At 40.0% G+C, this 13,629-nt stretch overlaps 1 protein-coding gene across 1 annotated transcript in view; it reads right to left on the minus strand.

Moving 5' to 3' along the window:
- The window catches only part of LOC109031260 (acetylcholinesterase), a 158,208-nt gene that overhangs the window by 83,242 nt on the left and 61,337 nt on the right, over positions 1–13,629 (minus strand). The window contains exons 3-4 of the mRNA XM_019042694.2: positions 8,230–8,535; positions 104–350 (exon numbers count right to left, since the gene is read on the minus strand). Coding sequence (XP_018898239.2) covers positions 104–350; positions 8,230–8,535 — 553 coding nt within the window. The remainder of the gene's footprint in view (positions 1–103; positions 351–8,229; positions 8,536–13,629) is intronic.

The raw sequence follows: 13,629 nt of genomic DNA on the forward strand, positions 1-13,629 counted from the left end.
TTACTGGTATAATTGGTAACTAGTTACTCATGCTGGAAAATTGGTACACTTATCAACATCTTCTCTTGGCGTGTCTCTTAATGTGATTTTCAGCTAAACTTACCGAAGTACGAGCTCCATTGTTGGCTGGACACGATTTTGGCATCGACAGCCCGCATACATGCAAACACTTTGGTCGGGTTCTCTTCGAGCTGTGAAGAATTGCAATTGCAGTCGTCCACGAGGATTTTACCGATCTGCATGGCTTTTTCTGCCTCCATGTAGGACCAGGGCATGTTGAGCGTCCCTGATTGGAGGATCCCTCTCCGCGCCAGGCCCTTTGTCACCGGTGAAATCAGGTGGATGTTGACCTGAAACAAACGTGGGCCTTCATCAGCATTTGATAATCAAATTAATGCAAACGACCTTTCACCTTAGTTCACATAAATTCAAACACTAGAAATAGGTCCCGGATTCGAAGCCTAGTGGTGGCGACAAATTTTCACAGAGTTGACGAGTGGGTTTACGGAAATAAATTCCCTTCGGGCGCAATCCCTGAGAATTTGAAAGGCTTAAAATCGATCGAAGTACCTCTACCTTTTGGTATCCTCTAAGGTATAAAATGAGATAAAATATGAGGGAATTCCTAGGTTAAGGGAAAAAATTTTAGACGTCTCTTTAAAGTTATTGAACTCAAAATCTTCCTGAATATAGCTAAAGTTAATGGGTTATATTGACCCCTAGATGCCCTAGCAGGGTCAAATTGACCCTAAAGACAATTTATTGTTTTGTTGGGTTTTGTTGGGCCTGCACAATACTGTACACGAGTTTCAAATGAAGGTCTACAAATACATAATAAAAAACAAACATACATTTTTTTAAAAAAAAAAAAAAAAAAAAAATTGAGTCTCATTTTCTTCTTTTTGACATCCACCCCAAAAAATCCCAAACCTAGTCAAATTGGCTAGACCATCTTGTCCAAGAGAGTTTTAGAGCTGATGCATACGAGCTTTAGTTATAGATCTATAAATACGCCCTGAAAAGAATCAGACATCCAATTGAAAAAAAAAGAGAAAACATCGAGTGTCAACACAGCCTAAAATAGGTGAGAAGTATTCGAGCATTGTTTTTTAACTTTTGCCCGAATCTCAGCGACACCTCACCAATAGCATAGAGCGGTGCATTGCAAGTTCACGCCTCACGCCATCTCGCATTCAATTCTACAGATGCAACTCGGACATCTATGAAAAGTTCGATATTGTGTATTGATTGTTTCACCCTCGCACGAATGGTCGAGACAGAGTGTTGCAAACTTGCTAGAATTGTCAACGATGATATTTTCCTACCGATAGAACTGCAGGATTCTTCCCATGAGAACCAATACAATTTCACGAGCAATCACACTACCATCCATCAGAAATTGCCTCCAGCAAGTCTGAATCTTTTTAGCTAGAAAGTGCTGAAATAGAAGAACCCTATATGCTGCACAATTTTAACCTCCAGACGAATTATCTACCAACTCAGAGTGAACCTCCGTTGCAAAATCTACAATTTTTCATGGGAATCTCACTAAATACACGACATGAATTCGAATCAATCTTCAAATTTTGAAATCTGCATCTTGGGTCTAGATGCGACTTTTAAAAATTTCCTTCTTCAAATCCGAAATTTTCTCGGAATCGGTGGGCTAAGAATAGTCGATTCTTATTTCTGCTTTGGCCATTCAACTATATTTAAAGTTGAAAAAGTTGTGTTAATCTGCAACGCCGCAATCGAAAATACCTGTCTCCCGATTAAGCAGTGTGAAGTTAGTTGAAAATACTTGAATCCCTTTTGTGGAACTGATTTCTTAGATTCTCCACGACTAAATAATTTTCAGTAAAAATTTGAGGGATGAAGAAAAAAATTAGAATGGAGCGCTTTGGCTCATAATTTGTACAGTATATCATACAATGAACGCTATTATTATCGTTTCATTTGTCAAATTAAAGTTATAATATTAAAACCTAAATCTAATAATTAATTAAAAATATACCTACCAATTGCAGTTATAAAATGATTAAATAAGATCTTTATCTTTGACATTTAAAATTTGAGTATAAAAATGTATTTACTAACCAAAAATCAAAAATAAATTAATTAGAAGTTAATATTTAAAACTTTAACTAAACAAAAGGTCAAAGATTCAATGAATCAAATCAATCAATCTAACTATAGGTTTAATATTTATTGGATTAATGACGGAAAGGCCGTTCATTCTTTAAAATTAATAATAACTATTCATTTAAATAAAGCATTTTTAGTCATAAAATTAAAAAAAAAATAAGAAAATTTTCAGGGAAAAGGAAATGTATACCATCATAACTAACTTCCGGAGACTTTCAATTTCAGATCGGAGGACCGGGACACAGTGCAACAGTGGAGGCAACAACCTGAACGATGAACGCTCACCATACGTAATAAGTTTCGGTGCACTATTTATTTCTGCCATTAACTAGGACGAGGGGAGGGCGGAGGGAAAGGTTCAGACGTGTAACGTAGTCGAGTGGGTCGAGGAAATGTGTCCCAGCCGTACACTTCTCGACGCGCGAAAATTTTCTCCCACCGGAGCTGTCAAATTTACCTCATAATTGACTTTGAGACCCTTTGTCTACTCCCGAAATGCGCGAATACCACTCAATTTGGCAACATTCTCCGCGTCGGTTCCTTGCTTGTGACCGGACAGACTCATGGGAATGGCAGATTCATGAAGCCGCTGTGAATCGCGCATTTCCAACTTCTACAACTGCTAAACTGGCACCGCAATTATTTTGCATGCTTCCTTGCTTCGGTGTTTCATACACACGCGAAAAAAACAATCTCGGAGAGAACGGCTACACAAATTATAAAAAGGAGAAATTGTAGGTTGCTCTACATAGATATGTAAAGCGTGACATTTTCTCCTCGAAATTACCGATTAAACGAGAAGATCATTGAATAGATCTTTCGATGGGAAGGTGTCCGGAATTTCTCTTAAAGGCTCTTATAGGGATAAAGGATCGAAGACCTAACAAGGGATAAAAGATCTAAGACCTTCATCAAATATGACATTACTATACTCTCCTAGAAAGGTGCCCAAACATAGAGATGAGAGACACACATGCTTATATGTGGTGGCTTATGCGGTGCTTATATGTCTATAAGGACTACGTTATTAACGAACGTTGCGTACTACGTTATTACGTTAAGAGACAACTATTTCTAACTCATCCATAGACGCACCTACCTACATATGGCAAGTAGTGACACTTACGTTGTTTATAAAATGATCCGGGGAGGGAGGCTCCTTATCGTAAAAAAACAGTTCAATAAAGTGCTCGGTTCGACGAACTAAAAGCATGACCGATCTGAAGCGCCGCCACACACCGTCGGCCCTCCAACATAAGCGGGTATCTTATTTTCCACGTGATCCCTGTTTTATGTATGAATCTATGCTTTCTTTGGCTCATACAAAAATCGAGCTACGTCCATACACCAGAGGGGTGACGACATACGCTACGTAAAACCGAACTTAGTTCTTCTTTTTTAACAGAGCACTTGACAGACTTACTCACTCATCTTGCCATCTTCTTAGAGTCTTCAGATGAACTTTTCCTTTATTGATGGCCTAACTTTTCAAAAAGGCGAACTCTAAGCCTCAGCCCTCTGAATGATTACGCAACGAAATTTCCAGCTCAAAGAGAGCGGCACCTTTTCGCCTCCGAGCCACCGAGGTATTACATCTTCTTCATGTTTTATATTCCGACAAATTAGTTGGGAGTGTAGGAATGCGGCGCTGTCCCCTCTTTGATTTCGGGCGAGGCGAGGCGCGGATCAGGAGTGGAATTGCGAAAGGAGAGGTCGCGGTGTCTCCGTTCCAGAACTCTCGAGCCTTTGTCAATCATGCCCCTCCATCTTCGCGGGTTCACGGCCGTTCATCTGCCCAGATAAAAGAGATCAAATGGACGCATTCATGCTAAAATGAACTATGTGTATAGGCTTTGCGTGAGACATAGTTCCTTTTGGCATAAATACGTTCAAATGAAAGGAAACGAAAATAAAGACGAACAACCTGTGTGAGATTTTCTAAGCCGCAGTTCGTGGATTAGATATTACCCGGGGGTCGTCCATTAGCCGCTACGCGGAGCAACCCGTTGATACGTTGCTTCGCGCAGTTTAACTGCTGCCTACCACCGTGTCAACATTCAGACCTTGTACAATTTTTGCTCATAAAAACAGAATTTCTTTGATAATTTCCTCATATTTATCTAGAATTTTTCATGCAGTTTTATCGTCGATTTCATTAGCGTGTCCTAAAATTAAAAAAAAAAAAAAAAAAAAAAAAAAAAAAAAAAAAACTACATCCTGAGAAAAAAAAACACGTAGTTTCACGGATCAACCTCGGAGTGTTGGAGAGTGCGCTTATATGAGGGTATACGTTACCTATAGTATATGTAAAATGGTTTAGAAAACGAGGAGATAATTTATATAAATTTTGATTGTAAGGGCCAATACTTTTGGAAAAGCCGATATAACACTAAAAGTCACGTTTGCCAAATAGGATTTTTGAATTTTGAAAATTTTCCTAACAATTCGAGATTCTCGTCAAAAAATACCCCCTCATACAGAGTTTCATAAAAATGAATCGAACAGGAGCTGAGATATTATTTTAGGCCACACCCGGCATCCTGTATTTTCGAATTTTGAAAATTTCACTAAAAATTCGAGTTTCCAGTCACAAAATATCCCCCCCCCTCCTCAACATGTAACGGGCTCGCTCAAAAACTATGAAAGTTCTAAAAACAGGTATTTCTTCAGGTAAGCCTCTTTCGTTGGCCACATTATTAATGATCTTATCTTCTTTGTAAATCGATTAAGGATTTCACTTTCATCACGGGTAATAATGGGCAAAAAATATGCGAAATAACAAAAAATACAGCAATTAACAGGTCGGGCATGCCTTATTTGATTGAGAATTTCACACGAGTTAGGTTCCAACCTAAGAATACAACTATTTGAACTTCGGTGTGTTGCACAGTATCACGCGCATTTGAAGGCGTTTTATATTGGTCGGACTGCGACCTGATAGTAGAGAGTGGGAGTCTTGATGTGTTGGCTATAAATGCTGTTTGCGCTGCAAACACCGAAATGCAAAATAATGATAATTTTGATATGTTAGTGTTTCGAAGAGCCTAAAATGACATTTCAAGTATCCAACTTTATTTTATAAAATTCCGTATACTTAGACAATTCGTATATTGATGGGGTTGTCTCCGCTCATATTTTATTTATTACAAAAGCAAAATGGAAAAAACAAGCAGCCTGCCTTTGGTTTTTCTGGAAATTTGTTCACTTATTCAATTAATACTCACGGCTAATTGAACCGATTATTTTCCAAATCACATGAGCACCAAAATTGTGAATGCGAGAAAAACAATTATTCGCTTTGTTGTATGCTAAATGTATGTTCTTTTAGAGGGCTACTTTGAAATCAGACATGATTGATCGTACCAGAAAAAACTAAGAAAAAGCAGCCGGCCAAGTTGGCCTAGTGGTCAGCAAGCCTGACTCTATGCCAATAGGTCCCGGGTTCGAATCCCGGTAGTAGTGTCAAATTTTCTCGGAACTGACGAGTATATAATATATAGATCTGCTGAAACAGATCCTACTCGGCCTTAATCCTTGAAAATGTGAAAATCCTGGGTCATGAATGTGTACTAACCATGTGTACAGGCTATTTGTCTAGCGACTAAGGTCAAAGTTAACTCACCTAGAGAGGGCTTCAGCTATTGAAGAAAAAAAAGAAAAAAAACCTCTACTACGAAAATGGAGATGAGCGGTTACGAGGTTTGGGAAATAATCGGTTTATTTTAAAGAGGTGTATTTTGGTTATTTTTTGAAAAGAACAAAAATTGCAATGCGCTTACACATTTTGCTACTTTGGCCATAGAGTTGTTGACCACATACGTTGATCGCGTTGTGTCGCCGTTGGGTTGGCCGAGGGAGGCCTCGTCGCGCGACGCCACCTCGGACGTCGACGACGGCCTTAAGACTCTTTAAATATTAATCCGCGTCAAGCATCCCCCCTTTCCTTCCCCTCCACCTTTCCGTCCCCCTTGGCCTCCCCCGACCGCGGACATTACGTTTCCAAACGGACACTCATCGCCGTCTATCAATTTTTCATGCGGCTCTTAAGCGGACGCTGCCGACGCCCGAGGGATACGTGAGCGCCTCTTGCCGATCTCGTCGCTTCAGGTGGCCTTAGGTCGCCCTTATCCTCAGTCGGTTAGACTCAAGTCTTAGGACTCTTAAGGAGTTATTTAAGTATTATGTAACGTACTTAGGGGAGGGGCGTTCGGGCCAGCGTTACTGTGCGTTATAAGGGGGAGGGGGTCAAGCTTGGAGTCCTTTATATTGAGAGTCAAGACAATGCAATCCATTTCTGATTGGTCCCCGCATTTTAGGCCCTCACAATGTCACAGACGGGAATAAATATTACACGGAGAAAAAAACCTCGCGCGTGGGCCCCAAGTTTAGGTCATATGGATTTATCTCTGAAGTTTTCAGATTGAGCATCTGAACACTTTAGGTCTGGCTATCGAGGTTCGGATCACATATCTGAAACTTCAGTTCTTACATCTGAAGTACTTCGGTTTTCACATCCGAAAACTTCGGTTCTCACATCTGAACTACTCCAGATGTAAGAACTGAAGTTTCAGATGTGTGATCCGAGCCTCGACAGCTAGACCTAAAGTGTTCAGATACTCAATCTGAAAACTTCAGAAATCCATATGACCTAAACTTCGGATCCCACGCACGAGGTTTTTTTCTCCGTGTACATTTCTACCAATTGCAAAGATTATAAACTGGAATGGACCGGGAAATTAGCGGCACGTCAAGGAGCAAACGGAATGACAGAAGGAACGAAGACAGGAGTTCAGGAATGAATTGATCAAAGATTATAAAAAAACGTCCGATTTGTGTAATCTTGATTACCGTGTGTGACATCCACAAGCCGCGTTGTTTCAACTCTCTCTATGTAGGAACTCTAGTCAAGCCCAGCGTTACGTAATTCAAAAGGAGGTTGTAGGGTTGTGATACGGGTACGTTACAAGGGGGGGGGGGGCAAAAATCGGAAAAAAGTGCATTACGAAATACTTGAACGGATGTAATTTTGTAAAATCGGACACGTGAAACATGTTTCCTTCTGTATTTTGTAATCTATGAAATTGCAAATCATTATATCGTCTTGCAAGGATCTGTTCCCAAAGTTACACAGAAGGATTCTACCCGAGGCTCATGGAGTGTCTCCTTTCTATGATGTTATAATAAAGCAATATGAAATGTTTGAGGTACGACTATATGAATACTGCTGTACGAAGAAAAAACGATGTATTTACTGAATCTTCCGTTTTGGGATTGATAAAAAAAAACTAATAATTCAATTTCAGACTGAGAACATGGAAGCATCAATCAAAATCGGCAAAATTAAGGAGAAATTAACTTAACTTTTTGCAGTGTGCTAACAGTAACGTGCACTAGTAAGACTATTTTTGTGAATACCCTGTGCTACGGTAAGAAGTAACGCCGTATGCATTGGTTTTGCATCGACTGATCCCGGCACACAATTGGCCTCCTTAGCTTTGTAACATCTCATGAAGAAAATTCATATTTTTGCAATAAATTACTCATTTGATGTTGTTGGTTCACTTGTTGGAAAACACATTTTTAAGTTTCAAAGTGCACTATCGTGAAGAACAAGGATTTCATGAACTTGTTTCTGCCATATATTTTCAGAGAAAAATTGTTCGGAGATTTTCGTAGAAAATCGAATCTTGGCGCTATGCACTCTTCTAGAGTCCCTTTATCTGAGAGTCAAGACAGCACCCCTTATGGAGTCACAAACGGGATTAAGGATTACATAAATTGAACGTTTTTCGTATAATCTTTGATCAGCCCATTCTTGAATTCCTTTCTTCGTTCCTTCCCTCATTCCGTTTGTTCCTTGCCGAACCCGTAATTCCCCGGTTCATGCCAGATTATAATCTTTGCAATCGGTGAAACTGTAATCTTTATTCCCGTTTGTGACACTATGAAGGCCTAAAATACGGGGCCCAATCAGAAATGGATTCACATTGTCTTGACTCTCAGTATAAAGGGACTCTACACTCTTCTTTAGAAGGGCAGAAAAGCTGTGTCCGTTATTGAGAATGAAAACGAAACGTGACTCACCGAGCTGCCGCCGGCGGATTCGCCGAAGAGGGTGAGCATGTCGGGGTCCCCGCCGAAGGCGGCGATGTTGTCCTTGATCCACTTGATGGCCATGGCCTGATCCCAGAGGCCCATGTTCCCGGGGGCCTCTTCAATGCCCTCCGGCAAGAGCGGTTTCAGGTAGAGGAACCCGAAGGAGCCGACCCGGTACTGGAGCGAGGCCACGATCACGTTGCAGACTCCGGCCACGATGTCCGCGTCGTACAGCTCCAAAGTCGACGTCCCCGTCATGTACCCGCCGCCGTAGATCCAGATCAACACCGGAGCCTGTAACAAAAAAGACATCATCTTATTCGTTCCATTATTAATTAACACTAATTAATATTAATACTTTTTTTTTATCTCACAGGATTTCTCCTGGTGTTAAGAACCCAAGACGAGTCGAAGACTAGAGTCTCGGGTTCTTTTCACGCCCTAACCATTAAAATCTTTGAGAATAGAAAACTAAAAAAACGAAAAGAGAAATAAGAGAGATAAAAGCGAGAAGACGACTTCCATCTCAAGGAAACTCCTAATTATACTGCAGGTGCTGAGAATAACTGACTTCTGCATGCACTGAGAATAAATTATGGTTATAATTACCAGATTAGTTGTGTTCAATATGAACTCCTAATTAGTAGTTGTCATAACCAATAATAGAGATATTTTTACCATTCAATGGTAATTTTACTACCGCACACTTGTAAAATTACGATTGCTCCAGTAAAAATATCACTATTATTGGTTATGGCCACCACTAATGAAGAGTGCATATTGAACACCACTAATATGGCAATAATAACTATAGTTTTTTCTCAGTGTGGGAGAAGTTGATCCGGGAGTTTCAGCTCTTACAATATTATTCTCCTGACTTTGATTAAATCAGTCGAATTTTAAAATATTTTGCCTAAATGAGCCTCTGGATGGGATCATCCCTGGCAGAAGATGTAGAGGATGCCCTGCCAAATCGTGGATTGAAGGAATAAGGCAGGAAATGAGGAGATGCGATCTGCCGGAGGAGCTCTGGCAGGATCGCTATCAGTGGCGGTTGGGTGTCACAGAGCGCACAGAAGCGCTGTGAGAGTGACTCGTTAGTAGTAGCAGTAAAATCAATTTAAATTTTGATCAATCGTTGGGCATTCTTGGAGACTTTTTAAAGTATTACCTCTTCCAAGGAAATTTGCCTCTTTCGAAAATTTGTTGCCATCCCCTCCCGCCCTGAAATTGGGCTGAAATAGCAACCTCAGCAACTGCAGATTCACTTTCACTCTCTTAGAATAAATAAAACGAAGTAAAAAAAAAAAAACTGTGTGAAGCCAAACACCTTAATCAGAGTAAGTAAACTCAATTGTTTCAGTTCTTATTGAAGAACTCAGAACTGAAAGCTCATTTCTTTGCAGAATTTTCTTCCGGTTATTCTGCAGCTCATTTAGGCGAGAAAAATGAGCGCTTCGGCGAAAAGCAAGCTGCTCCTGTAGTTAAAACACGTCCTTCTCAAAAACTGGGTCACAAACTTGTTGCAAAAATTCCGAAGCTAGGGTACTGTTTTGCAATCATCATTGCTAAGGAACCCGAGTCGTCAAATCAACACACGGCACACTGGTCCTTTCACCTGCACTGCGGGCTGAAGACGAGCACCATATGAGTTCTTACACGTTGCCAAATTTTCTTTGACGAAATATAATTATCAGAGAAACTTGGGAATATTCAAAAGTTTTAAACTTGGGAATATTTTTTTCCGATTTACAAGAAATTCATTCGGCGGTTGATTTGAAGTCTGTGAAATTTTTTAGAGAAAATACTTATAGATTTCTTTAAAACCAGATATTCAATCGGAATAAATTTCGCAACATTCAAATGTGCACACGACGCACAAAGGGTCGAGTCAATAGGAGAGGTCGGACAAACTTTAGAAACTTTAAACGCCTTTAACTCCATTTATACAAAACTTTGAGATTTTAAAAGTGGTTTAATTGGTTTCCTCGTTATAAATTCTCTTTTGGAGGCACCCCTTTTAATTTAAAATTTGGCGAATTGAACATCAAAATTTGCAGTTTTAGTCAAAAATTTTATGTCCGACCTTTCTGATTGACTCGACCCAGTGTGCGGCGTTTCTCCTCAGCACGGCAATGCAACAGACAATCATGCGCCAGAGCGATATTGTGAAATTTGTCGAGTTCTTGCACTCGGGGCGTCGGGAATAAGACGCCTTCGAAAGGAACCGTGTGGGTATGGTCGACCGTCTGTGTTTGGTACGCATGACGTAGCCGTGGAGAATTGCTTGGAGTTCCGGGCACGTCGATCAATTTAGATATAAAACAGAGAATTGGTTTGGAATTCAGCGCGGCTCTTCCGGGTGATTGAATATAGCCGCATCCTCCCGTGCTAAGGAGAAACGCCGCAAGAGAATTCAAGACACTATCAAATTTCCTCGAAAAAAGACGAATTTCCCGGTAAAATCGTGTAATTTTCGTTTGAAATTGTCACAGAATTTTACACGCAATTCGATGAATTGTACTTGGAAATTTTGAGGATAGATATTTTTAACTTGCCTCGAAAATCAATACTTCATCGGAGGAAATTGAACAACATTCAAATGCCGATATGGTGTTTTTTCAGCATGGCAGCTTTGCTGTGTGTCCCAGTTCCGGGTTCGGAGATGGATCTTTGCCGTGACACCTGCAAGACGGCTTGTCTGGCTTGCTTCCATCGACCCACCTATTATTGATGGACTCCGAGGCCTTGGCATGCCAGCCACGTCTATCATGAAATCATCGCGGCTGTAACGTCTCATGCACTTCCTCCGTCGATAGAGCTTTCCGATAACTTTTTCATGAGGAGCCCAACTAATTTAACACAGATGACGTGCTGTTTCGATGACGTCAATGCGCAGCAACATTGAATATAATGCCTCCGTTTACTCTTATCGAGAGGCGATTTCTCACGTTCAAATGTAAGAATCTTGTTCAGCCAGAATTTGACTACATTTTGCAATAAGAAACCACTATTTCTGACCCATTTTAGAAACAAATTTTTTGGTTTCCCTATACAAATATGTGTTTTTATGGGAGAGCCAGAGATAGTGGCTCCTTATTGCAAAAAATGTAATTCAATTATTCTAATTGATTTCCAAGTTGCAAAAATTATTTCCATTTTTTATTTTTTTAACAAAGAATGGAGGTCTGATTCATCAAGCAAAGGAAAAACAACCAAATATAATTCTTTTTTGGCTGCAGAATTTCTTGCCGTACAAAAACTATGAATTCAACATATTTTTTATTCTTTCAGCCTCCCCCACCTCCCAATTATTTCACATTTTCCGATACCTTTGGTTTCCATTGCGGATGACTACACGGGATCAATCTACACGAACTTCATAATTAGGTCAAAGTCTCATTCTCTTTAAGTTCCACTCACCTTGACACAGCCACAGATAATTGCGTTTCAAGAATTAAGGACAAAGTAGTTATAAATGGACAAAGTTTAAGAGAAAAAGGACCAAGTATTATCAAGATTGAAGCTAGGAACAGAGGTTTGAAGTTTTATTTTTCCATGAGACTTAATGCACACGGTGCAGTTCACGCCTACTTTTACATTTAGAATATTTTTTTCCTAACTTTAAATTTTTCACTTGATAAATTCTAAAGCTAGTCAAATTAGAAACCACTTCCAACTCGTCTCTCCCCAAAATTTTACTCGGTTCCTCTCTAATTCATTCAGTTCAAATTGTGTTTAATCGGTAAAAATCCATTGCAAATCGTGAACAGTTGCTGAAGTTTTAACGCATCCAATCATGAGCTGTTCGCTTGATCTCGAGGCAAACAGTGTAGTTTGCAAATTACGTCAGAAGAGCCCTAAGAAGAGATGAGGAGCAAAATAATTTCTTCCTCTGGAGGTGAGCGTAAAGAAGAGCAAGGCATTTGAATTTTTAACTCACACCCTGTTGATTCTTCTGAGTTGATGAACACAGCAAAAAAGCATAACGAGCTACTGCTGCTTTGTTAGAATCATGAATATTCAACCATTTTCCATACAAATTGTGTGACGGAGTTCTCCTCTAGGGATATGGCTTCTAATTGTTCCGGTGGGTATTTATCTCGTACTAGTTTTAAAATAGAATGTCCGGAGCTTATGGATAAGAGTGAGTTGCGCTGAACAGGAGATCGCGTTTTGATGGTTAACACTCATAGGTAATAATATCTGTCCAAGCGCCAAGTTCCAATGAAAGGACTTTCAAGCCATTGGCTGATTGTTTTCAAAATTAAGAATTGGACAGGCTCTTCGACTATAATTGGACGTATTTCTGCCAAACGAAATGATGCGCGTAAAGATATGGGCCCTGAGACCCATGAAAATGTATGCATAACGAGGCTTACGTCATAGTGCACATATTCCCCTTTGGCAGAAATACGTCCAAATGTTCATGCGACGTTCATCCTATATATTAAAATGCAAAGTTCCGAATCTTGGGGCATTAACTTTGAGAGAACCACCGGACCGATTTGCCTGATCTTTTTTTTAAATGAAAACCTCTGAGCCGTAGATTTGCAGGCTGTAATTTGTTTTCCGATTTTTTCAAATTTTCCTCTATAATTTTCTCAAATTTTCTCCAATGAATTAAAACGGAGGTCCGAATCTTTGGACGTTAACTTTGAGAGAACCACCGGACCGATTTGCATGATTTTTGTTTTAAATGAAAGCCTGTGATCTGTAGATTTGCAGGCTGTGATCGTTTTTTCGATTTTCTCAAATTTTCTTACTTCTATCGACGAGTGAAGTTTAGCTGGGCTCAAATTTTCTCCCATTTATTCAGACTAAAGTCCTCATTTTGGGACATTAACTTTGAGAGAACCACCGGACCGATTTGCATGGGGTTTTTTTTTAAATGAAAGCTTCTGATCTGTAAATTTGCAGGCTGTAATTGTTTTTTCGATTTTCTCAAATTTTCTTACTTTTATCGACGAGTAAAGTTCAGTTGTTTTAAGCGGTCGTCCGGCCGCTACCTGCTTGCCCGTCCCTAGGTACCCCCTCTACGGTCTCAGCTACCCCTCCTGCCACGTTCTTTCGGCTATCTCCGTTTTCTTTCGTATAGCTCTCCTCCCACCAACCTCAAAGAAGGAAGTTCGGGTCGCATCGTCGTTCGTCAGTTCGTCACTCGCCACCCACATTCCTTCGCAATCCCCCGGCTGCTCCGCTTCACAACCTCTTGATATCCTGGCATCTTCTTCTCTGCGGCTTGACTGACCCTGACTTATTAACTGCAGTATTGCGTATTGCTATCAACACGTATTGTTACAGACATTTTATTCATCATTATTAAATAGATTATTAAATAGATTCAACTAATTGCCCCGATTCCAATTAAGCTACTGCACCACCATT

This window comes from Bemisia tabaci, chromosome 4, assembly GCF_918797505.1.
Source record: "Bemisia tabaci chromosome 4, PGI_BMITA_v3".
Lineage (NCBI taxonomy): Eukaryota > Metazoa > Arthropoda > Insecta > Hemiptera > Aleyrodidae > Bemisia > Bemisia tabaci.